This window comes from Culicoides brevitarsis, chromosome 1, assembly GCF_036172545.1.
Source record: "Culicoides brevitarsis isolate CSIRO-B50_1 chromosome 1, AGI_CSIRO_Cbre_v1, whole genome shotgun sequence".
In the NCBI taxonomy this organism is placed as follows: domain Eukaryota; kingdom Metazoa; phylum Arthropoda; class Insecta; order Diptera; family Ceratopogonidae; genus Culicoides; species Culicoides brevitarsis.
The window spans coordinates 35,672,209-35,696,817 of record NC_087085.1 but is presented as its reverse complement, the minus strand read 5'-3'; the positions used below and the strand labels follow the sequence as shown (position 1 = coordinate 35,696,817).

The following is a 24,609-nucleotide window of genomic DNA, read 5'->3' as shown; positions in this document are numbered from 1 at the left end:
GTTTAATTTTTGTTATTTTAATCCTGGGAGGAATTAAAAGTTGGTCGGTATATTTGACACAGAGATCGGCATAAAATTCGAAAGGGAAACAATTGAAACGTGTTTCGTATTATGATGATATTACATCGACGTCGGTGCATTTTATGACAATGGAAATGCAAACGCCACAAAAATATTAGATATTATTATAATTGACACCGAAGTAACACGATGTTTGCCTTCGTTGCACTGACATGTCATGTTTTGTCGGTTTTATTTATTTTTCAATAAAACATGAAACGAGAGAATTTTCATCTCACACAAAGGAAAATTGATTTTCTTCAATTGCTTCGAATTAAGACAAAATTCTATTAATAAACAACAACAAAAGCCTTCTATAAATATTTCAACAAATATTCCTCAGTTATAAGGAAAATTTATTGAACTGTAACAATTTCTTGCAAGTGACTTTTGAAAATTCAAAATAATCGAATTTCATGCAAAACTGAATTTTGTTGAACAAATTTGCATAGAAAATCTCTTGTTTGTCATAAATTTTCGTTGTTCAACCAAATCTTCTATTTTAAGACTTAATTAAAGAAAACTAAAGTTCAAAAGGTGCATTTAGGCAATTTGTTAAAAACTTCTTGTGTTATCGGGGAACTACTAAAATCATGTTAATGCACTTCTATTTTAAAAGGTAATTTATTATTAAGTTGAGTCAGGAAGACACTTCGAATGACGTCGCTTGTTCTGAGATAAAAATAGATTTTAAATTGTCAATATGAAGACGATGAATGGAAGACACGAGCGAGAAACATTTAAAGTTCAAGGGAAGAGGATTTTTTGTTGATTTTTTTTTATTGTCATTGATGATAAACAGGTGCGTGGTATTTATGAATATTGGTAAGATTTTTTTTTTGTTTTTTAGAGATAATGAGGAGTAATAACAATATTTGGAATTAATTAATTAAAACAAAAGTCATAAAAATTAAAAAAAAAATATTTTTTTTAATTGGTTGTTTTAGTTTGTAAACTTCATATTAATAATAATTGAAATTTAATTAAAAAATATTTAGTTAAAACTTTTTAATATTTAAATATTTTTTTTCTAATTTTTCGTTTAAAATAAAAAAAAATTTAATTAAATAATAAATATATATATTTTTTTTAATTTTTAATTAAAGGTAATTTTTTGAATTGACATTTTATTTTTATATAATTTTGTTTGATATTTTTAAAAATTTATAAGCTTTGAAAAAAAATTAAATGATTAAAAAAAAGAAAATAAATAATATTAATAAAAATGAATAAAAACTCAATTCTTATCTCAGATAAAAACCAATCATTTATAAAATTTTTCAAGCTTAAAATTGAAAAAAAAAATTTTTTTTTTTTGATTTTTATTTGATTATTTTATTTAATTTTTTTTTATTTTATTTTTAGAATCTGAAAACTAAAAAAATTATAAAAGATCAATAAACCAATAAAAATTCCACACTAATAATCTAGACAAGGATTGTCCAATGTCCTGAATTCCTTCAAATAATCATACAATATCGTGACCTTTTCCCATAATTAATTCCCTTATTATCATAAAACTCATTTAATAGAGAGCTGTTAACATTTCCACACATTTTTACTCTACTTAGCTTTATCGTGTTCCATGACATGGCAACAAACAACATTACAGCTCATAATGGAATTCATGAAGTCGACCTCCATTTCATATACTGAAAGCGTTGAAATTAACATCACCTGTGCGCAACAATTGCTTGTCATCGGCAGTGCATTTTTCATACAAATAATTGAACAAAAATTTATGAGTTTTTATCGTGAAACAATCAAGCGACAGAAACAGAGGAAATTTCATTCAATTTTTGTCGACGTATGGAAGTTACATACTTACATGGAGAGTTGTTTAAGAGAAACTCTTAATTGAATTATTCAGGTCTCTCGAACGAGACACGTGAATAGATAAGACGGCAAAGTTCAATTGATTTTGCGTCACACATATCTTTCGATGTTTCGAGAGAAAGATTGTTCATTCATGCACAAAGTTAATAAATTTTTTTTATTGCAAAACTATGAATGAACTCGTTATTTAAATGTTTATCATAATTTCGCATCCGAAACAAAAAATGACATTTTTATGCGTTTTAATTGTATTTAATGTCATATTTTATTGGCTGCACTGCACTTTAATGGGCAATTGTGAACCACCTACGGTTCAGTAAAAGCAAAAAATAGTTCAATACTGATGAAGAAATTTCTCCGTTTTATTGGCTATTCATCCACAATACGCAATACGGAGATTAAATGCAAAAGATTGCAACTCCAATTACAGCAGATCGAGGAGAAGAGAACCGTAAATGCACTTAAACTTTTAATGAAGATATTTATCTAATGAGATATTTCAACTACTAATCATTTATTGTGAATTTATGGCGAAACGTTGAATAGACCGAAGAAATGGAATCTCGGTGTGTGGAACGAACGCAATTTTTCAATGGAATGTTCTTCATTGTGATTACAGAAAAAAAAAACTCGAAGAAAATCTTTATCGATCGATGTCTCAATTATAATTCCTCTTCCTACTCTCGCAACTTGAATAATAATGTTCAAAAGAAAATCTTCTGGCTTTGATCTAATGGCCAACGACGACGACGACGATTGTTATGCTAATGAAAGACATTTTCTGACCTTGTGCTCGATTGTTTGCTCCAAGAAACTAACAAATGGCCGTTAGACGAGCTGCATTCCACACATGTCTCATTGTTCATTTCATTACATGCGATTGTACGCAAATTTTTCTGCCAACCTCTCTCCAAAGAGACACACAAACAAACATAAAATTGACATAAACATAAAATGAGCACACAAATTGAATCAACAAGTTGTTTGTTTTGTATTTTAAACTTTTGCTTATTATTTTGCTTGTCTTTTCCTCATCAGTGGTTAGCAAAAATACGATTTAATGGGAAATAGTCAAGTATTTATTTGCAAAGAACAAATAAACAAAAATATAGAAGAAAAATAAAGATGTTTATGTGACAATCAGAATTGCATGCAGTGACAGTTCAGACCAACTAAAGAGAGATAATTTCGTTAAGAAACAACATAGTTGGTGAGTATTCGTGCTTAAAGCAAATAAAGTTGCTCTTAAAGTTTAGTTTAAAATAAATATGTAAAGTTCTAGTTCAGATTGCTCTTGTTGAAATTCTTTCACAAAAATAAATATAAAGAAAAGAGAATAAATATAAGAAAGTGTAAAAACTTAATGTTTCGAAGAAATTTTCGCACTTTCTCTCATATATTTGGAAGTAAAATATTAAAGGAAAGTTTTCTTTCTTTTTTTTTTAGTTTTTTATCTTTTTTTCAGACAACCATCTAATCCCAGATTGTTGCGAACATGAAAATATAATGAAGTTGGAAAATATTCAAATTATGAAGACAAACGTACTTTAAAAACTTATGATACCGAATTCGGGAAATTTTTATAAACATCAGTTTTTTCGTTTACAAAACTCTTAACCAGCTTTCAAAGGAATAAATCTTACACTTTGTGACTTGTACCTGAGCCAATAGGATCCAGGTGACATTGGCATAATTAGGAAAGAGTGAGTATCTGCCCGAATATGGCGCAGGCAAGTTGAGAGAAAAAGAATATTTAATAATATAACTGCAAACCAATGAACAAAATTACCAATTCAATTCACTTGAAAAGATTTTTGGCTCAATAGAAGATCATATTCCAGAATAAAGAATTTTAATGCTTCTACAAATGCATCAAAGGTAAAACGAAGATTAAAACAATATTTGCTGCAACAATGAAAACTTACTTATTGACAAGAAATATAACCACAATATATAACTCTATTTTTTTTAAATTTGTGATATGAGATAATGTTATACAAATGCTACATGTTTAGATTCCTAAAACGCTGAAATATCAATCTTTTGAGAAGCTTAGATTTTTAATGACTTCTAAAGTTTAAGTTATATAAAAAAAATATTTAAGAAATTGAAAATCAAGCTCTTACATATGTGTCTTGTACAAAATCTTCATTTGCGAGACATTAGTTTTTCACAGTAAAATACATGACTATGAATAAAAAAACTTCTAATATCGTATGAGGTAAATTGACCAAATCCAGAAGAAAATTTTATTCTTTTCTTCATTTTTGAAATTTTCTCTTTTATTTTTTTCTGAAGATAAAATTCTTCATTCCATATCATGAAAAAGAACAAGATGGATCATTCGATTCAACATTATAGTCTCTTGCCATTCTTAGATATCTAGCAAGAAGACAAGCGATACTTGATTTTGCACTTGGCTGCAATCCAAAGAATAAACATTGAATAGAAAGAGCCTAAATTGCCGTTTTTTTTTTTATCATATATCGCAATATGGACGACGACATCGAATAAAGCCGATGTCTGGATCGGAATCGGATGTCTTTCTTTATTCATCCCTTAATGCAAAGAAAATCCTCCTTTAGACAAAGAGAGCTTATCGTCTCAATTCTTAGTCGAACAATGCGTCATCGTGTAATAAAGAGCCCATTAATAAATTAATGACGAATTCGAAATACTTTATCGGTCATTTGCCTGCTATTTTTATTGACACGTGATAATGAAAAGGCGCGCGCCTATCTACCTATCGATACACAATGTGATTGTTTTTTAAAATTCATTTATTTATAAATCATCTGCTTGCTTAGATTCGAAACGACGCTGACTCATAAATATTTAGATTTCAATTGATATTCGCGTTCATGACAAAGTTGCATAAAAGACGGGACTTTTTTTTCTCATAGAAATTCAAATGAGCTTGACTTTTTTTTTAATCTAAACAGAAATGTTCATAGAAAAAACATCTTTAAGAATTTTCCATCACAAAAAAAAATGAAGGTCAAACAAGGAAAAATGCAGCGCACGTGCCTTTGTCCTCTTAATTATTTTATTTTAAGAAACTTTAAATTGTAAGACGTACTTTTAATCCTATTTTTTGTACTTCCTCATTAAGCTTAGTTTTGGAATTTATCACGTCCTTTTTTTAGTATAAAAGCTGTTGCTCAAAGCTGAATATCATCAGTTATAGTTAAAGAATCGTTAAAACGTGTTCTAAAAAAATGACAAAAATCATTCTTATTTCGTTCGTCGTCTTCTTTATTGTGATCTTAATAGATGCACAATTTGTGCCATGCCCAAGTTCAACTTGCTCAACATATGACGAAGCGGATTGCGTAAATGATTGCAAAGATGATAAATTGACACTTTTACCGGATGCCTGTACCTGCACTAATTTCTTCAAGTGCGATAAAGGAACAGCAGTGAGAAAAACTTGCCCACAAGGACAATTTTTTGACAAAGATCTTTTTGTGTGCAGCAAAAAAAGAAATTGTTTTCTACTAAGCTCAATATTTTGTAATGAATTGAGAAACACAAATGCCTGTCCTTATCCATGGAAATAGAATCTAAAATTTTTCTTTGATTTTTTTTTTTTTGAAATTCTGTTACAAAAAATTAAAATAATTAGAATGTAAATTTAAATCTATAGAATCCAAATTTATATTATAAAATTTAATTTGTATACATTTCCAATTGTCAAATTTATAAATAAAAATTGCAAATTTATAAATAAAATTTTAATTAAGTATGAATTTTAATTTTTTATTGAATTAAATAATTTATTTCCCGAAAACCCTGAATTTCCACAGTCTCTGACAATTTTTTTTGGCTTTTTTAGTAAGTACCCAATAATGATGTTGATAAATGCCTTACAGAAAAATCAAATCCACAAATCACATAAAATTTTTGACCCATTTTACTACAACTTAAACAAAAGGAAAAAAATGGCCCCAGTTCACATTTTGAGACTTTGCTCCAGTGTACAATTTGTTTCAGTCAATTACGCGTTTTATACTTGAAAGCGTTTGTATGTTCCTGAAATCTTTAACCCAGTACCTCTTTTAAGTTTGACAAAAATTTTCATAAAAAAAAGGAAAAAAAATCTTAACGAATTTTCTCTTTCACAATGAATGGAAGAAAAATTGAACCACAAATTTCGGAAAAATATATTTTTTATTCGTTTTTTACACAGTTTTTTTTTAATTTGACTAACTATAACTTAACTATAAAAATTATTCTCTCTGGAGCAAACGTGAAGGAAAAATGAAGAAATATGCAGCGCACGTGTTTTTCTGTGTTTAACTTTTTTTTTTTAATTCAGGAAGCCTCTTGTAACGAAAGATGTGCTTTATCTGTCTTTTTTGTGCTTCCGTGGTTTTGTTTTGAAACTTCACACGTCCTGTTTTAGTATAAAAGCTGTTGCTCAAAACTGAATATCATCAGTTATAGTTAAAGAATCGTTAAACGTGTTCTAAAAATAACAAAAATAATTCTCATTTCGTTCGTCGTCTTCTTTATTGTGATCTTAATAGATGCACAATATGTGCCATGTCCAACTTCAGTTTGCTCAGAATTTAACGAAGCGGATTGCGTAAATGATTGCAAAGATGATAAATTGACACTTTTACCGGATGCCTGTACCTGCACCATTTTCTACAAGTGCGATCACGGAAAAGCAAAGAGAAAAAATTGCCCACAAGGACAATTTTTTGACAAAGATCTTCATGTGTGTAGCAAAAAAAGAAATTGTCATCAAAACGGCCAGATATGTAATGAAATTGTTAACGGAAATGGCTGTCCTAATCCATGGTATACTTAATAATGAAAAAAATTAGAAACTAAATGATTTCTTTGAAATTGTTTGTTTAGAAATACTATAACAAACAAAATTAAAAAGAATCGAAATAAAATGTATATTAAAATCTGTAGAATTCAAATTTCAAGCAAAAATAGTTGAAAAATTAAAAAAAAAGTTTTCTATTGAAATGTAGAAGAAAAAATTTTTCACGTAACGTGCAAAAAAAAATTTTTTTATCAAAAATTATTACTTTGGGAAATTTGTTAGATTTTTCTTCAATTTTATTTTTAAATTCGAATATAATATTAAACAAAATTAAATATGGCGTCTCCAAATTTTTTTCTATGTTTTTGTCCCCTGCACCATTTCAAATGCCGAAAATCCAATGGGGCAGAATAAAAAGAAAAAATTAAAAATTTCCTCAAAATTGACCATTTTTTGGTCTTTTTCCTTATCTTTTCAAGAAATTTTCAAAAATTTTTTAAAAAATATTTTCAAGAATTTTTTAATTTATTTTTTTTTTCAAGAAACTGAAAAACTCATTCTCAAAAATATTTGCAAAAAAAAAAATTTTCAAATTTTTTGACGGTTTTTTATGAAATATTTTTGTTTAAATTTTTACCTTGAAGTACTCTGAGGTTGACTTAAAAGTACCAAATCTTAACGTAAGTACCATGAAAACAACTAAATTATTCTTTAAAGACCAAAAATTGTTTAAATGTTTTCATTTTGTATGAAAAAGTATTTCAAAACTTTTTTTTTTATTTTGCCTTCCCCCCCATTTTGAAAAAAAGTTTTTGGGACAAAAACATTGGAAAAAATTTGTAACGGCCTTAATTAATTAAAAAAATTAAATTAAATTAATTAACAAAATTAATAAATAAAATTACAAACCAAAAATTCAAAAATATTTATTTTTTTTATTTATCCCCTAATGATTTCATTTTTTGTCCCATGAAGATTTTCACCCATTTTTGACCCATTTCGCTACAGCTTAAACAATAAATTCTTATATTTCTTAATAGAATTACACTAAAAATGTTTCCCAGAATTGCATTTGCGTTCTAATTTGTTTTTCTCTGTCTACAAAGTCGCAGAAACCAGCTTTGAACCATAAGATACTCAACTTCTAATTGTTTTGACTTCTATCTAATAACAACATGTTAATTTATTTGTTTGTATCTTAAGTCTGTTAGGTTTTTCTGAATTATTTAACATAAACTTGTTTATCGTTGAGCACAACAATTCGCAACTAAATGCGAATAATTGGATGCAATTATTATCGATTTGTAATATTTTTGTTTTGCAGCAGTAGGTCATATACGAGAAATGTGATTTATGGGTTCGTCGTAGTTGAGCACTTAATTGGAATGTCACGAAAAAAATCACCTTTTACGTCTAAAATTTCATTTTTACTCTGTGACTGTAAAAATAACCGAAAGTGCTTCCTTCTTCTATTAAATAACGCCAAAAAAATAGGTCAGTCATGGTAATGCTATTAAAACATCAACCACTGTACGTTCCTGTTAGAACAATGCCTCGCATATGCTAAAATTAAATCAGTTCAGTAACATGAGACATTTACGATGCCAGACACATGAAAAGGCAAAACTCGTGTGAAAAATTAGTTTTGCGTTGGAAAAAAGTTTCCAAAAACTAAACGTCATCTTGTCGATATCAATTCATCAAGTCATAAAAATGGTTTTAGTGGCAAAGTTTTGACACTTTGACACGCTAAACGTAAAGTTCGGGTCTATTTTAGGATTTTATGTGTTTCCTTATGACTTTATAATATAATAATAAACATGCGTTTATGACATGTTTTGAGTATTTTTGTGTGATTTGTGTAGTTTTACTTGTTTTTTTCAAGTGAAAAAAAAATAAAAATTTAAAAAATGTAAAAAAAATAAAAAAAAAATAAATTTTTAGATATTAAAACGTATTAAAAAAATAATTAATGAATTAATTAAATTAAGTTTTATTTTTAATCAAAAATTTTTAAAAAAAGTTAGATTTTTTAAATTTAAAAAAAATAATTAAATGAAATTAAGTTAAATTTTTAAATTTTGAACCCAAAATAAAAAGTTTTATTTAAGGTCAAAATAAAATTTAAAAAAATATTTTTTTCAAACTAAAAAAAAATTAATTATATTTAATAAAGCTAAATTTTGAAACCAAGTTAAAAAATTTTATTTTAATTAAAAATAAGTCAAAATAAAATTTAAAAAAAAAATTAAAATTTATAAAAATAATTTAAAATTCAATAAAAATTAAAAAAAAATAATTTTAATCAGCTAATTAATGTAATTTAATTTAATTAAGTTAAATTTTGACTTAACAGATTTCCTACTTTACGAAAAACTTGAAATTAGTAAAAAAATATTAAGATTTTTGACCATTTTGAAAAAAAAAAGATTGTAAATTTAATAAATTAATTTGACTTAGGTCAAACTTAAGTGATTTTTACTACTAAAGTTAATTCATAGTTTCGATTTTGAAAATTCGCAACACAAAAAAAGTCTTTCGGTGGTCTGCAATAAATTCTTTAATCCACTAAAATAACGAGCGAAAAGAAAGTCATTCGATATTAATCGCTTATCATTAAATCTGACATTTACCTTTTCGTTTATTTGTTTACTTTTAGTAATTCTTTTCCACGCTCCGAACAATGTATTGACCCAAATCGCCGTTAGTGACCAAACCTTCCTCGCAGACAAGACAAGACATTTAATCGACGTGTTAAATTATGTTTTGTGCCCGAAATACCAAACAATAACTGTAACTTGTGTGAATACAAAAAGTCTTGATCGATTTTTTCTTCATTTCCGTTTTGTTTGGTTTTTTTTTCGGTTCTTCCAAATTATCGCTTGAAAAATGTATCGAACCGCGAGAATATTTTTTTTTTTCGCCATTCCCTTTCTCATAATACATAAGAACAGCAAAATCGCACATGTTGTGGCATTCATCGGTCTTTCTCTTTTATTTTGTTTCGTTTTCTTCGTCTTTTCGTCATGCCAAAGTCTAAATTGAATGCACTCGGTCGATTTGCATATATGTGTATGAACAACACGAGACATAACAAAATCCGCCGTTTATGGTCATATGTAACACGTATTAGCAGCAAGTCATTTAACATTTTGTATCAGTTTCCTTCGTACGCGGAGAATGGAGTAAGCGGAGTGTGGAGTGTGCAAGAGATAGAAGGCATGTACAATAAAATATAATAATAATAATAAAAGTGTATAGTTGAGTTAACTTACTTAGAGACTGACTCAGAAATACATAAAATTTATGGATGTCCGTGTTTGTGGAAAGAAGTGCCGTGTGCAGGAATGAAGAAGAACGTACTGAACAAAATATTGCTTGGATGATTTTTAAATGGAATTATATGCAGGAATTGAGAGATTTAGGGATGTCGACTCAGAAAAGGGCTCAAAAATAAAAAAAAAAATCTACTTGAAGTCTTAAAATAATTAAAATAAATTTTTTTGCTCATCTTTTTTAAGAAAAAAAAATTAATTAAAAAAATTAAATAAAAATTAATTAATTAAAAATCATATTTATTATCATCATTATGTCATTATGAAAAAAAATAATATTTTAAATTTAATTTATAAAAATATGAAATATATGAATAAAGTTAAAATTTTTTAATCTTTTATATTTAATATATTTATTAAGCTTGAGTAATTTTTTAAAACATTAAAATAAAAAGTTCATATAAAAAAAATTTAAAATCAGTAAAAAAAATTTAAATTAAATTTAAAATAAATAAAATAAAATAAAAAAAAACTCAATCGAAAAAAATTGGAATAAAATATCTAAAAATACAAATTTAAAATTAAAAATATGTAATTTTGAAATTAAAAAAAATAATAATTTTGCTTAAAAGTTTAGAAAATTTGTTTGATTTTCAATTTTTTAACAAAAAAATTAACTTTTAATAATTTTTTGTGTGTTAAATGCAATATATTTAAATTTTTTTCATTATGAAAAAAATAATGAAAATATTTTATGAAAATTTAAAATTGATTTTTTTAATTATACATATAATAAAATAAAACTATTTTTATTCAAATTTATTATTATGAACAACTTTAAAATTTTTGTATAAAATTTTTAAGTAAATTTATTATTATTTTTTTCTAAATTCTAAATTAAATTGATTTTTTAAATTTAAATTTAATTTTAATTTTAAAATTGCACAAGTTTGTAATTTCCTTAAGAACGTTAGTTTATTAATTTTTATAATATTTGTAAAATTCGCAAGTTATTGTTCAAAATTGATCTTTTGTCTACCAATTAATCAAAAACCAAAAAAAAAAATGAATTTTATTTCAACAAAAAATAATCTATAGAATTTGATTTTTTTGTTGTAGTACATTGACTGCTGATTCCATCACTGCTTTTTGTCTATTTAATCTGTCTACCAATTAGTCACGTCTTAACATTTTATACAAAATTTCTTAAAAACTAATCAACTAATAATAGTTGACCATTCTAGAAAATGAAAAAAAAAATTAAAAACATCAAAAAACTCATCATCACACTATCACGTCACACCCTTGAAACTCTCGATGTTTTAACTCTTGTGACATACGAGCATCGATTTCCTCTTCTTGAATATGTTAAATTTACCAGAAAACACACACTCACATTAGATCAGACAGAGCGCTATGTAAACAGAATTTTTTTTTCATATTTTTCTGAATATAAAAAAAAATAAAAAAGGAGACACACGCAAAGATCATTGACTAAGGCAAATGAAGATAAATGAAGCTCATGCATTTATTTCCAATACGCGAGTCGATCTAAGCATGAAGATGATGAGAAATCAAAACGACGATGTACGACAAATAATTATGCAAATGAATTAAAATTTTAATTAAAATCACCTAATTATACTGCTTTGACATTTTTTCAAATTTTTTTCTCTATAAATTATAATATCAACACAGCTGTAAAATAAAAAAAATAAATAAAATCGTTATCATCATAAAAAATGTGGTTCAGATTGCCTTGTTGTTGCGTGTAACTGTATCAACTTATGTGTCTTTATATTGGAAATAGATGATCGAGTAACCAACTATCGGATCAACGATTATCGGATGTTTATTAAAAAAAAAAAAAAAAAAAAAAAAATAGAAAAATGTTATCGGAATGTTGCTCCACATAGTTGAGATAATTGTTCATCAATCCGGGAACAAGTATTTAGCGAGACAAAATACTAACAACAAACATCATCGACGACGATCGTGCACTTATCATATTTACGGTACTTACCATTTTTTTGCTGTAACTGGTTCTTTGGTGCACTTCAATAATAATATTTTTTTGTTCTCCTGTTTATTTATTTATTTTTTACAACACAAGGAATTATTATATTATATTTTATTATATTATATATAATTTTTTGTATCTATGGACATACGACACTTATGTATTCAAATTGACTCTTTTTTATTTTATTTATATTCACTTTCGTTCTGTACTACACAATTTTTGTTACTTTTATTTACTTTTTACAGGATCGTAATTTTTTCACTTAATTCTATTTATTTTTCGAACATTTTTTTGTTTTATTCTTAATTTTGTGACATTTATTACTTTATTTTAATATTTTTTACAATTTTTAATTAATTTCTTTAGTTATTTAGCGACTTTTTAATAATTTTACGATATTTTTGTTACTTTCGCGGCGATACTTCTTCAATAAACTGAACTGAACTCGCTGAACGAATTTGTATACCAAAACAAAGATCGTGATGAAAATGAACGGAAGACGATGTGGGGTAAGAATTTGTAACGATCAACAATTTTTTCAAGAAAAAAAATTTTTAAATATTAAAAAAATAATTTTTTCTTATTAAATTAAAATTAAATAAATTATAAATTAAAAATTTAATTTTATAAAAAAAAATAATTTTTAAAAAATAAAAAATATAATTAACGGTTTTTCCAGTGAATTTTTTTTAAATTTTCATGACATTCGAAATAATTTTATTTATTTTTTTTCTGTTAATTTTGGATTTTTTAATAAAATTAAATGAAAAATATTTTTTTTAATAATTTTAAAAATTAAATAAATTAATTAATGAAGAAAATTAATGAAAAATTTCGAAATTTTCAAAAAAAATTAAAAAAATAATTTTATCATTTTAATACGACTCAATTTAAAGCTTTGACGTTAAAAACAAACCACATCTCAAGTACGACGAAAGACAATAGTGGTAAATATTGCCAGCAAAAAGAATAAATTAATCCGTGAATCTCGCAGTATTATCGCTTGTTCCGTCGCAAAACATCTCGTAATCATCAAAAAACCGCATCAAGCATCTGCGCGACATAAAAATGTCCTAAAATTGGTAAGAAAAGTTCCAGAAAATCGCATCTTTGTGAAATGTAGCACTTTCGCTGTCCCCAATCCGTGTCACTTAATGGCTGTATGTTAATAATATTTTTTTTTCTTGTTTGTTATGTTTCGTGCAAAACGTTCTAGCGGCGACGATGGTGTATTTATAGCACGACTCGTAGCGAACATTAAAGATTTCCCGTCAAACGATTTGGGGTGACTTATGAATCGCATTATGTTCGAACATCGTAAAATTAATTTTTTTTTTTCGTTGTTTGTTATTACTTGTTGGACGAGTTTATCTTATCGCTCTCTATCTGTATGACTAAATACAGTGAGAGGTGCAGCAACGAAATTCCGGATTCTGATTAGAAAAGCTGAAAAAGTGAAAAATTTCAATTGAAAAAGATCAAATGGTGGTGCGTATCCAATTTGTTTTTGTTTGACGCCCACATTCTGCTCCAGCAGCAGCAATATTTTTGAAAAATCCACATCTGCATGCATACGACGCGATAGAAATTGTGTAACTTTGTGTGTCCGAGTGTTTTTGAACAATTTTACGAGGCAGTGTGTTTACGTTCATGCTGCCTGTTCCGAGCATCGTGATGATTGAATATGATGCGAGCGAAATTGATGGGTGCTTAAAAGAAGTACGTGTGTGTGTCGTCGTCGCTCAAAATAGTAGTAGTAGGTAGTTAACGTGTTTAGCATATTCAATTGACTCTAATTCTCGTTTATGGCGAACCGCGTCGTTCTCTGTACGATCCTACTAATTACTTAAAATTTTTAACTTTTTGTTTTGATTTTTTTTTGTCGTAGTTTGCGGTTGCGAGGCGAAAAAACACACAACGAGAGACAATTGACTGCATTTTATGCGTGAATCATCAAACCTCTACTTACTTTTGAACAATCGACGAGGAGCGGAGTAAGAGACACAAACAAAAAAAAGGTAGCATGGCATCATCAGCTTCGAGCACGGCGACGTTATCAGTGGCATCGCCGCCGCCCAAAAGTGCGTCAAACAACAACGGGGTAGCGGCAGACTCGGTTTCCATTGCGTCGTCGTACAGCCAGATCAGTCAGTGTCCCGATCGACACGGGTTTTATGGCGGATTTCAGTTTAGCGAGAGACCAAAGGAGGTGTTGTCGCGTGCCCAGATCATGTCGCGCGAGAAAAAGTGGCTGCACATGATGAGTAATTGGAATGTTTATATGAACAAGAATTATAAGAAGGTGAGTTTTCGATTTTTATTTAATTTTTTTTTTTTTTTTTTTTTTTTTTTTTTAAATTAAAGTTGATTTTTAATGATTTGATCAAAATTCAATTTTCCAAGAAACTATGTTAAAATATGGGGAAAAAAGTAAAATTTTATTCAAATAAAAAAATATTAAAATTAATTATTTCATTAACTTATTTGTTTAAAAAATTAGTTTGATCTGCTCATAATTTTTAATGCCAAAAAAATTAAATATAAAAAATCCTTATAAAAATTTTTTATAGTATTTAAAAAAAATAAATTAGATTTAAGTTTTAATAATTTATTTATTTTTTATTTAATTTTAATTTAATTATTTAATAACTTTTTAAATCTAATTAAATTAAAAAAATTAATTTAATTAAAAAAATAATAAATTTAAGTTGGATTTTTTTTTAAAATTATTTTCTGAAATTTTGGTTTTGCTTATGAAAGTGAAAAATAAGAACAAAATAATATTTTTGAAGAAAACAAAATTTAATCGAATAAAATTTTATTTTATTTTTAATAACTTAATTGAGGGAAAGCATTTTTAATTAATTTTTATTCGATTATTTTTTTTTTTTTATTAAAATTTAAGCAAATTATTTTAAATATTTGTTATTAAATTGTCAATGAATTCGTAAAAAATAGTGAAAAATTAAAAAGAAAATTAAAAAAATAATTTTGACGATTAATTTAATTGCGAATTAAGTATTAAATAAATTTAAAAAAAAATACATTTTACATAAAATTAAATGTTTATAATAATATTATTAAAAAAATTAAAATTTGACTCAAAATTTGATAATTTTTCAAATTAATTTCCTTTTTTTGTTCGATAAAATGATCAAAATTTCTCTTTTTACTAATTTAATTTTTATTTTTTTTCAGGTTCGAGAACGTTGTCGCAAAGGCATCCCAACATCACTGCGATCTCGTGCATGGTACTACCTTTCCGGCGCCGAATTATTACACAAAAATCAACCAAATCGCTACGAGGAATTACTCGCGGAACCCGGAGACCCTCACATCATCGACGAAATCAAGAAGGACCAACATCGCCAATTCCCGCTACACGAAATGTTCATGGACGAAGACAAGCCAGGCCAGAAGGAATTATTTAACGTTCTCAAAGCATACTCAATCTACAATCCAAAAGTGGGATATTGCCAGGCACAAGCTCCCATCGCTGCCTTCCTGCTGATGCACATGCCCGCAGAACAGGCATTTTGGGTGTTTGTCAGTATCTGTGATAAATATCTCGAAAATTATTTCACGCCGGGCCTCGAAATGCTGCAACGCGACGCCCAAATGTTGCATGGGCTGCTGAAGAAGACGTCGCCCGCCGTTTATCGACACTTGCAAAAGCACAAAATCGACCCTCTCATGTACATGACAGACTGGTTTTTGTGCGGACTCACGCGAACGTTGCCCTGGGACACGTTGTTGCGTGTTTGGGACTGTTTCCTCTGCGAGGGCATTAAGATATTGTTCAAAGTGGCTTTGGTAATACTCGGTGCGGCACTCGGCTCACACAAAGTACGAAAAGCAGCTAATGGACAGTGCGAGACGTTGGAAGTGCTGCGAAATCCGCCGCCAAAGTATCTGGATGAGGATTTTATCATGCATCACATGTTCCGTCTCAACATTACCGTCGAAGATCTGATCCACGAACACAAGCGACAAGAGCAACAGCACCGCAAAGCCGCCAAAAGTCCTTGAGACGAGGAGCAGGAGCCCTCGGGCGCCCCTGTCTGTCGTTACTAACAATCACGGAACGGTATGACTGTAAATTTTGTGTCATAAAATTTCATAATTCTAATTTTTTGCTGCTGAATTGAATTTTCTTTTACAAAAATAACTTAACATTACTCCCCTTATTTACTGATGGATGAAATAATCTTAACTGTATGATTTTACACAGCACACGTACAATAATAAAATAATGCGAATAACAATATTATCCCATATTATAAGTACATATATCATAAAATGCACCGCAACTCATCGTACATTCATGGAATTATAGAAAAAAACTGTAAAAACAACAAAAATTTATATAATATATTAGCGATAAATTGATATAGCAATACACAAAAAACTACCAAGTAGTGAAAAAAAAAATAAAAATAAGAAAAAAACTAGGAGATTAACATTCAAACAAAAGAAAAAAAACTTTACCTGAAATAATGGGAATCGATTTGTGCGACAAAAGAAGCAGGTCTCGTTGAATGATTTTGCGGCGTGAAATCATCTTTGTTCGCTTTGGCGGTAAATTAAGTGTGAAACTGCTTGAGAGACCTCGAAGACGGTGAAATTTGAGTCTCATTCAAATTTTCATCTTCTTCAGCATTTAAAATTGAATGTCTTTGAAAAAAATCGAATATCTTTCCAATTTTCCATTAAATCGTAAAAGGGAAAATCCGGCCAAGAAATAAAAAAAATACATTTCCAAGCACAAATCCCCCCATTTATTGTCATTGTCATTCATTAGTTCGAGTAGAAGTAATTTTTGATACACAATGCAAGAAAAAAAAACAAAAGAAATGTGTCTGAAGTAGAATTTTTGTAAGATATGAGGACATTTTATTTTTAAATTAACATGATTTTGATGTAAGGACTCTTTAATTGAAGATTAATTTAATATAAAAATAAAATTTAATATATATCGATATTTACTTTTACGGTTAGTTTTATAAATATTAATTATATTTAATAATTATTATTATTACGATTAAAAAAATGCAGAATTTACTAATATTTTTCCTTTTGAAAATTATTTACTAAAAAATAAAAATTTTTTGAAGTCGAAATATGGAGTTTTGAATTTTGAAGCAATTTTTTATTTTAGAAATTTAAATAAAATTTTTTTTTATTTTATTTTTAGATTATTTAATGAATTTTCGATGAAAAATTTGAAAAAAAAAATTTTTTGAAAGAAACAATTAAATAAATATTTTGAAAAATTCTTAAATATCAATTTGAAAAAATTAAAATTTTTTAAAATACAATTTTCGAGGATCAATCATTTTAATTTTTTTTTATTTTAAAAGATTTTTATTATTTTTTAATATCAATTTTTTAAAATTTTTAAATAAAAAATTTGTAAATGTCATTTTAAAAAATTGATCGTTTTTTTTTGATTTTTTTTAAAATCTCTATTAAAATTGTTCAAGATAAATTTTTTGACGATTTTTTTTTAAATTTTCCTCATGCAAAATTTTTCAAAAAAAATTAAAATCAAAATTTCGTAAATGTCAATTTAAAAAATATCCGTTAAATATTTTAAAATCATTTTTTTTCAAATTCAAAAAAAATCTAATTTTAATTTGAATTTTTTTTTTTTATTTTTTGATGATTTTCATAAAATTTTTAACTTAAATTCATTTTTCAATCAAAAAACCATAAATTTTATTATTTTTCATTCATTTTTATTCAAGTTCTCTAAACTAAATAATTTGTATTTAACTAAAAACTGTTCAAAAATTTCCTTTTCATTCCTTTTTCCTGTACCTCTTATCCAATTCCTTGTATTCCTCTTCGTTAATCTTCTCATATTTGTGTTGCTCTGGATAATTGGGCACGACTTTCGATCGCGGACGATCACTATGCGTCGTTGGATAGAACGTTGGGCGCCATTTCTCCTGACTTTTGCCATGTCTTCGGCCTCCATAACCTCCCGGGCGCAAAATACGCGGCACATATTCCGGCAAATGGTCATCCAACCTCCTTCTGAACGGATTAATGCCCAATTCAAAGGGTCTCCGCCTCGGCTCCATGGGACGCGTTTTAAAGTCAATTTTATAGAATTTCTCCCACAAGTACGTTTCGGGAACTCTTTCGTGTCGTTTACGGTTCGCCATGAGATGTTTGTACGTTTTTTCGATAAATTCACGTCGTAACTCGTCTTCGATGAGAGCAGCTCGTGGCGCTTTTGGATCGAGGTAAGGTTTCATATCGACATCTTCGCGTTTTTCGGGTGCATTTACGTAAAAATGCAGTAAATTCTTCAAAACGTCAGGATTAAAGCCAATTACTTTCCCGCTGGCGTCAACTTCTTCGAAAAGTTTCATCTCTGGCGTCGCCCAGCACTTGTTGTAACGCGGATTTGTCTTGGCATGCTCCGAATGCAGCAACAAGGTGTTCATCTGGTACGCATAGAACGAGAATAAACGCCCATCTGTGATGATGGTTTGACTTGTCAAGGGATACGTGATCTCATTAAAAGTCGTGAATCCCTGAAAAGCTGCTTGCGCATAAGCCCAAGCGAAACTCGAGGTAATTCCTTGCATGTGAAGTGCTTCTTGGACATCTTCCGGCGTGTAATTCTTCGCAAATTTCAGCAAACCATCACGTCGTTGGTACGACAACACCCCAAACTCGTGAGCACTGCCCGCCCAATAGCCCGGAACAATTGTGCCGTGACGATGTGTCGTTCTGTAGCCATAAACGCGTGGATCGTACTTCTGATCGGGCACTTCGACTTTATCTGTGACGTAATTAAGCGCCTCTAAATTGACATTTTCCAATGCTGGCAGCGGATTTACGTGTCTCAATGTGAGATACGGCTGCGAAATATGCTGAAAACTACGATCGACGGGAGCTTTTTCGAATTTTTTGGTCCATTCGTGGCCTCGACGATAGGAACGAACCCGTTCGGGCGGATCAATGCCTCCAACGAACCAAAATGCTTCGTGACGGGGATCCAAATCGACTTCACATTCACTTAAATGAGGAAAATCTCCGTGTAAGGCATTAACTAAAGTACGATTCAGCTGGAAACAAATGTTGGAAGCGAGAAAACGCTCTTTTTCTTCAGGTGTCGCCTTTGGATTGTTCAGTACAAAGTCTCTCCTAAAAGAAAAAATCACAAATTAACCTAAATTTATCAAAAATCGAATGAAAAATACTCACAAATACCCGGAATACTCAAATCCAATGACATCTTCGACTTCACTCTTGACTTTTTCCGCCAGCTTCGACACCATTTCGTCATTTTTCTTATAAAACTCAGGTAATTCAGGCGTTTCATGCTTCACCGTTCGCGTAATGTACTGCCCAAAGTTGAGTGTGTCGTACAAAACTTCCGACTGATCCAAGACAACGCATTGAAATCCATAATATTTGGGAAGATTTAATTTTATGACTTTCTCTTCGACAGTGCCAACTTGCTTGTATTCCTCGTGGTAACGTTCCTTGGCTCGTTTTTTCTTCGCTTCATTCGAAATATCGACAATTGGAGGGTATTCCGGCTTCTCCGTGTATTCTTCAGGATTTTCGATAACTCGTGTCGCCAATCCACGTTTCGTATTTTGTACAAATCTGAGGGCGGCACGATTTAATTTTAGCAGATTCGACATTCTGCGTGTTCAATGCTCAATGAAGGTACGATGGAACGAGGATTTGAGCCCTAAAAGAGCATTTATCGATGCGAAAAAAGGAGAAAATCGAAGAAGAAATTGATGAAAATATTTTTTTGATGTTTTGAAAATGTCACTTTTGAGGTTTTTTGACATTTTTATTTGAATCGAATGACGGTTGAATATTTTTAGGTGAGTTTTTTCAAGAAATTTATTTTAAAAATTAACAATTTTATCAAATTTAACATTTTTTTAAAGAAATTTTATCAAAAAATATTTTTTTTATGAAAATTTAAATTGTTTTAAAATTAAATTTTCCGTAAAGATTAAATTTTTATAAATAAAATTTAACATATTTTAATATAATTGTCTCAAAAATAATTTTTTAAATGAAATTTTAATTTTTTTTTCAACAAATTTCTCTTAAAGAATTTTAAATTTAATCAAATTTAATATTTTTTAATAAAAATCACTTAAAAATTTTTTTTTTGATTAAAATTTTAAATTTTTTAAAAATAAATTTTTCTCAAATAATTTTTTTTCAATGAAAGTTTAACTTTTTTTTAATTAATTTCCTGAAAAATTGAATTTTTGAATAAAAATTAATAAGAAAATTTCTGAAAAAAATATTATTTTTAACAAAAATTTAATTTTTTAAATAAAATTCCACTAAAAATATTTTTTTATAATTTATCAAATTATTACTTTATTAAAAAGTGCTTGAAGCCCAAAAAAAACTTAAGAATTAATCACAAAGAAAATTTTTTAATTTTCCAGGAACGAAATGAAATCCGTCAACATCGCTAATTGCGCCTCACACGTTGCCGGAGGAACTTTCATCTCCGTTGCTTGCTTCTTAATCACGATAATCGGATCGTTGCCCGGCGTAAGTTCCCATCCCATCGTTTTGCAAGTCTCCTCAATCTGATCCGCCGTCAAATTCGCAATGCCCATGAGTACGCTTTGGAAAATTGTGACATACGTCTTGCCGACGGTGCTCAAACACTCTTGTCGCACCTTATTCTTCAGCTCAAACATGATTTCGGCAACATTACGAGACCACTCGTAGTCCATGGCACGATAAAATGCCGGATAATCGTTGTCGACGAGATGCCGGTAAATTTGTCGCATGCGTTCGAGTTCACGATTTCCCTGTTTTACGCTCGCCGGAATCCGTTTCCACAGGTAATTCACGTTATTCAAGTCGCCCTGATACAAATAGGCGGCCAGGAGTTCTGTGTAAATCGTTGCCGAAATGTTTGTTGCTTCCATTTCCTGCTTTTCCAACATTTGGACAAGTTGGTCGATTTTTTCGTCTAACATTGTGACGGGTTTTGGTGAATTTTTTGTTGAGTAATGGACTTGAGTGGAAATTTCTTACTGAAAACTCGATTTTTTGAGAGTTTTTCAAGAAAAAATGCAATGTTTTGATTCGGAAAAATTATGAATGATCCCAAAGCGCAAAGTGATTTTTGTTTGAAATTGTGCAACGGGATGAACATTTTAAATGAGACGTTGAAATTTTTGAACCACGTGACTGAAAAATAAATTAAAAATTCAAATTTTTAAATTTTTGAGTATTTTCTTTAATAAAAAATTTTTTAGGTAATTTAAAGAGTAAAAACGTATAAAAGATTCACTCATAAAAAAATATAAATTTGGTAAAAAAAAATTATAAAAAAAAATTACTCCTGATTTTTTTTTTATTTTCAAATCAATAAGGCCGCTCCAAATTTTTTTTCTGTGTTTTTTGGCCGAAATTTCAATGGGGCAAAATAAAAAAAAAAGTTAAAAATTTCATCAAAATTGACAATTTTTTGGTACTTTTTGATTTAAAAACGATAATAAATTCCAAAAATTAAAATTTATAAGATATGAACTTAAATTTTCAATTATTTAAAATTTTTTTTTTGGTCAAAAAATTTTTTTTCTTAAATTTTTATTTTGTTAAAAATTTATTAAAGCTTTGACTTAAAAACTTAAAATAATAAAAGTAAAAATTATTTTAATGTCTTCAATTAACGATTTTCAAAAACGTCAAAAATTTTTAATTTTTTTTTTTATTTTTTTTTTGTTTCAAAATTTTTAAAAATTCAAATACTTTTCAAATCAATGAAATCATTAAATTTAAATGTACCTAACAAATAAATTTAAAATATTTTAAATTTATTTGGTATTAAATTTTGTATGAAAAATATTTCCAAATTTTTTTTTTATTTTTATTTTTTATTTTATTTTTTTCAAAAAAAATGTTTTGGGACAAAAACATCGGAAAAAATTTGGAACGGCCTAAATAAAATTTAAATTAAAACAATTTTTTTAAGAATAATTTTTTTTTCCGTTTTTAAGACATTTTTATTTTTTTTAAGACATTTTTATTTATTTAAATTAAATATTTTAATAAAAATATAAATATTAAATTTTCAATCAATGAAATAATAAAATACAAATATAAAATTTTGATGAAAATATTTTTAAAATAAAAAAAAAATAATTTTAAATTAAATTATTTAAATAAATAAAAAAATATTCAATAAATAATAAATAAAATCCGGATCAAAAAAAGGAATAAAACAATATATCTCATTATATAAAAATCATAATAATTTCATTATTTTCCGAATTATTTCAAATAAAATATTAAACTTCTTTTAATTGGAGTCCATTCAATATTTAAAACAATGACAAAATTATAATTAATTGAATTACCCATAAAAATAAAAGAAAACTCACCTTGTATAATTCCAGAAAATAAATAATTAAAACCGCAAAACTTTTTTTTTTACAAGAATTTTCTACTATTTATTTTTCTCTCTATTATTTACATTCAAATAAATTAATATTTTATTCTCTTAAATATATTTTTCTCTTAAAAACCTAACTTTTTTCTGCTGCCAATCGATCACATTTTCAATTATCATTTTATGTAAAACTTCCTTATCATCGTACCTTATCATTTTACATAATAATTACCTACTAACAACTTTTGTTCAACATTTGTTCTCAACATTCAATATAAACTCATCTGAAACGTTTATTTTACTTCAATATAATTCAACATCATCATAAACTTTTTTTTTATAGATCTCTCTCGCTCTCAACATGACTATTTATTATTTGTTATTATTTCATTTAACATCATTGCAAATTCTGCACTTGCCACAAAAAATATTTTTGCCCAGTTTTAATTATTTTCTCATGTGGATAACAACAAACATTTCATTTTACATCAACATATTATTATTATTATTATTTTACACAACAGCACAATGCCAACATTTTTTTTTTCATTTAACATAAACATCAATTTAGCCCTTTTTGTCATTTTTTTGTTGTTTTTTGGTAATATGAGTTAATTATATTTATAGAGTTTTATTTTTTTTTATTTTTTTATGATAAACATGAATGAACATCAACAACGGAAATATTTTAAAAGCAGGAAGGATTTTAATTATTTCCTTTAATTTTTTTTTTTAATAAATCTCTGTGGAAAATTATTCAAAAATTATTAAAGTTAATAAAAAAAAAGAAAAAAAGGCACTTTTAAAAATTCTTCTTGAAATGAATACTGAAAGTTTTTTTGTAAGGATGTTTGTTTTTAATGAAGTTTATTAGTTTAAACTCTTCAAGTTGTTGCCACTTTTCAATTAAATTACTTGTGATATGAAAACTTTTTTTTTTTTGAATGACTTTTGCAATTAAAACTGATTGTAGTTGTTTAAAGCGATTAAAAAGGATTTTTCTTGTTCATTAAATTAAAAAAAATATTTTTTTAAACAAATTTATATTAAAATCGATAATTTTTCAGTCTGTGGATCTTGTGTCTCCCCAATTTTTTTTTTTTTTTTTTTGTAAATTAAAAAATATTTTGATCATCTTCAGCACTCGGCAAGTCGTCGTTCACGGGACGTTTGCATTTCAACAAAAATACCTCCATGTTATCCTTTCCCTTGACGTAAACTTGTCCACGTGACTCGAATTCGTAAGTCGATTCCAAATACGGGAGACAATGACTACTGACTTGAATGCGCCCAGCCACACCTGTTGAATCCATGCGACTTGCAATATTCACTGCGTCACCTGTTGGAAAAAAAAATAATAAAATCAATCAAATATCCTTTGAAAAAAAAAATATTAATATTTACCCCATATGTCGTAATACAGCTTACTCGTACCAATGACACCTGCGAAGAGACAAAAACGTGAGACAAATAATTTATTTGAAAGACATGTGCATCAAAAGTTAATGAGGCACGCGAACGCGACTCTGTGGATTAATTTTCGTTGTCGTCATTAAAATTTATTTTCAAGGCGTCGCGGGTCGAGAACAGAGAAAACGCCTTAAGTAAATGTCACATAAGCTCTTTGAAGAATGTGCGGCGATTTTATAGTGCATCAGAGCACGGTAAGTGATACGGTAATTAACTATATTTTATAAAATTTTACGTTGATTCAGCTAATTGCATTCGTTGCTCTCTCATACTCTGCTCGTTACAGAAATGTCTAAGTGCGACTGAATTACGATCACAAAACTAGGTAATTAAAACTTTTAAATGACAAATAAATTTAGTTTGATTTATTTTTTTCCTGTGTTCCGTGTAGTAAAAAAATTTCAAGTCTCGGAGGAATTTAGCAAGCGTGAAATTCGCAAAGAACGTAAATGAAAACGACATGAACAGTAAAAAAAATTAGCATAATAGACAGGACATTACTTGTAAATGCCTAGACAAACATGTTGTCTTTGTCATAAATTTAATTTGTGTTTTGTGGGAAAAATATTTTTCGAACGAGAAAGAATTTTTCTGAAAAGAAATTTTTTGTTTTATTTTCCATTGTTTTTTATAATTAGGTATTTATTTTGAAATATTTTATATATTTTATTGTTTAATTATTTTAACTTTTTTTTTTAATTTTTTTTTTAGATGTTTTTAAAATATATTAATGTTTAATTTAATTTAGTTTAAAATT

General features: G+C 27.8%; 4 protein-coding genes across 5 annotated transcripts in view; 1 reads left to right on the top strand and 3 right to left on the bottom strand.

Moving 5' to 3' along the window:
- Positions 1 to 12,912: 12,912 nt before the first annotated feature.
- Positions 12,913 to 16,960, top strand: LOC134837061 (TBC1 domain family member whacked). The gene is made up of 3 exons (XM_063852376.1): positions 12,913 to 13,056; positions 13,863 to 14,276; positions 15,173 to 16,960. Exons 2-3 carry the CDS (start codon positions 13,998 to 14,000, stop codon positions 16,001 to 16,003), a joined length of 1,110 nt encoding a protein of 369 aa, XP_063708446.1. The 5' UTR covers positions 12,913 to 13,056; positions 13,863 to 13,997; the 3' UTR covers positions 16,004 to 16,960.
- Positions 16,961 to 17,698: 738 nt separating this feature from the next.
- LOC134838193 (large ribosomal subunit protein mL65) lies at positions 17,699 to 19,772 on the bottom strand. Its single transcript, XM_063853668.1, has 2 exons — positions 19,196 to 19,772; positions 17,699 to 19,135 (listed from the first exon to the last, which is right to left on the bottom strand). Exons 1-2 carry the CDS (start codon positions 19,639 to 19,641, stop codon positions 17,776 to 17,778), a joined length of 1,806 nt encoding a protein of 601 aa, XP_063709738.1. The 5' UTR covers positions 19,642 to 19,772; the 3' UTR covers positions 17,699 to 17,775.
- Positions 19,773 to 20,325: 553 nt separating this feature from the next.
- Positions 20,326 to 21,087, bottom strand: LOC134836882 (COP9 signalosome complex subunit 8). The gene has a single exon (XM_063852152.1). The coding sequence runs from the start codon at positions 20,962 to 20,964 to the stop codon at positions 20,407 to 20,409; it is 558 nt and encodes a 185-aa protein (XP_063708222.1). The 5' UTR covers positions 20,965 to 21,087; the 3' UTR covers positions 20,326 to 20,406.
- A 2,150-nt stretch (positions 21,088 to 23,237) lies between these two features.
- The window catches only part of LOC134833292 (adenylate cyclase type 9), a 51,759-nt gene continuing 50,387 nt past the window's right edge, over positions 23,238 to 24,609 (bottom strand). For both annotated transcript variants that reach the window (XM_063847577.1, XM_063847568.1), the window contains exons 6-7: positions 23,787 to 23,825; positions 23,238 to 23,721 (exon numbers count right to left, since the gene is read on the bottom strand). In XM_063847577.1, coding sequence (XP_063703647.1) covers positions 23,498 to 23,721; positions 23,787 to 23,825 — 263 coding nt within the window. In that variant the 3' untranslated portion in view covers positions 23,238 to 23,497. The remainder of the gene's footprint in view (positions 23,722 to 23,786; positions 23,826 to 24,609) is intronic.

Bases quoted from the DNA above. Each gene is read 5' to 3' on its own strand.
- LOC134836882 (XM_063852152.1), bottom strand. From the start codon at position 20,964: ATGTTAGACGAAAAAATCGACCAACTTGTCCAAATGTTGGAAAAGCAG.
- LOC134837061 (XM_063852376.1), top strand. From the start codon at position 13,998: ATGGCATCATCAGCTTCGAGCACGGCGACGTTATCAGTGGCATCGCCG. The intron at 14,277-15,172 runs GTGAGTTTTCGA...ATTTTTTTTCAG, and splicing joins TGAACAAGAATTATAAGAAG to GTTCGAGAACGTTGTCGCAA.
- LOC134838193 (XM_063853668.1), bottom strand. From the start codon at position 19,641: ATGTCGAATCTGCTAAAATTAAATCGTGCCGCCCTCAGATTTGTACAA. The intron at 19,136-19,195 runs GTGAGTATTTTT...TTTTTCTTTTAG, and splicing joins TTTGAGTATTCCGGGTATTT to GAGAGACTTTGTACTGAACA.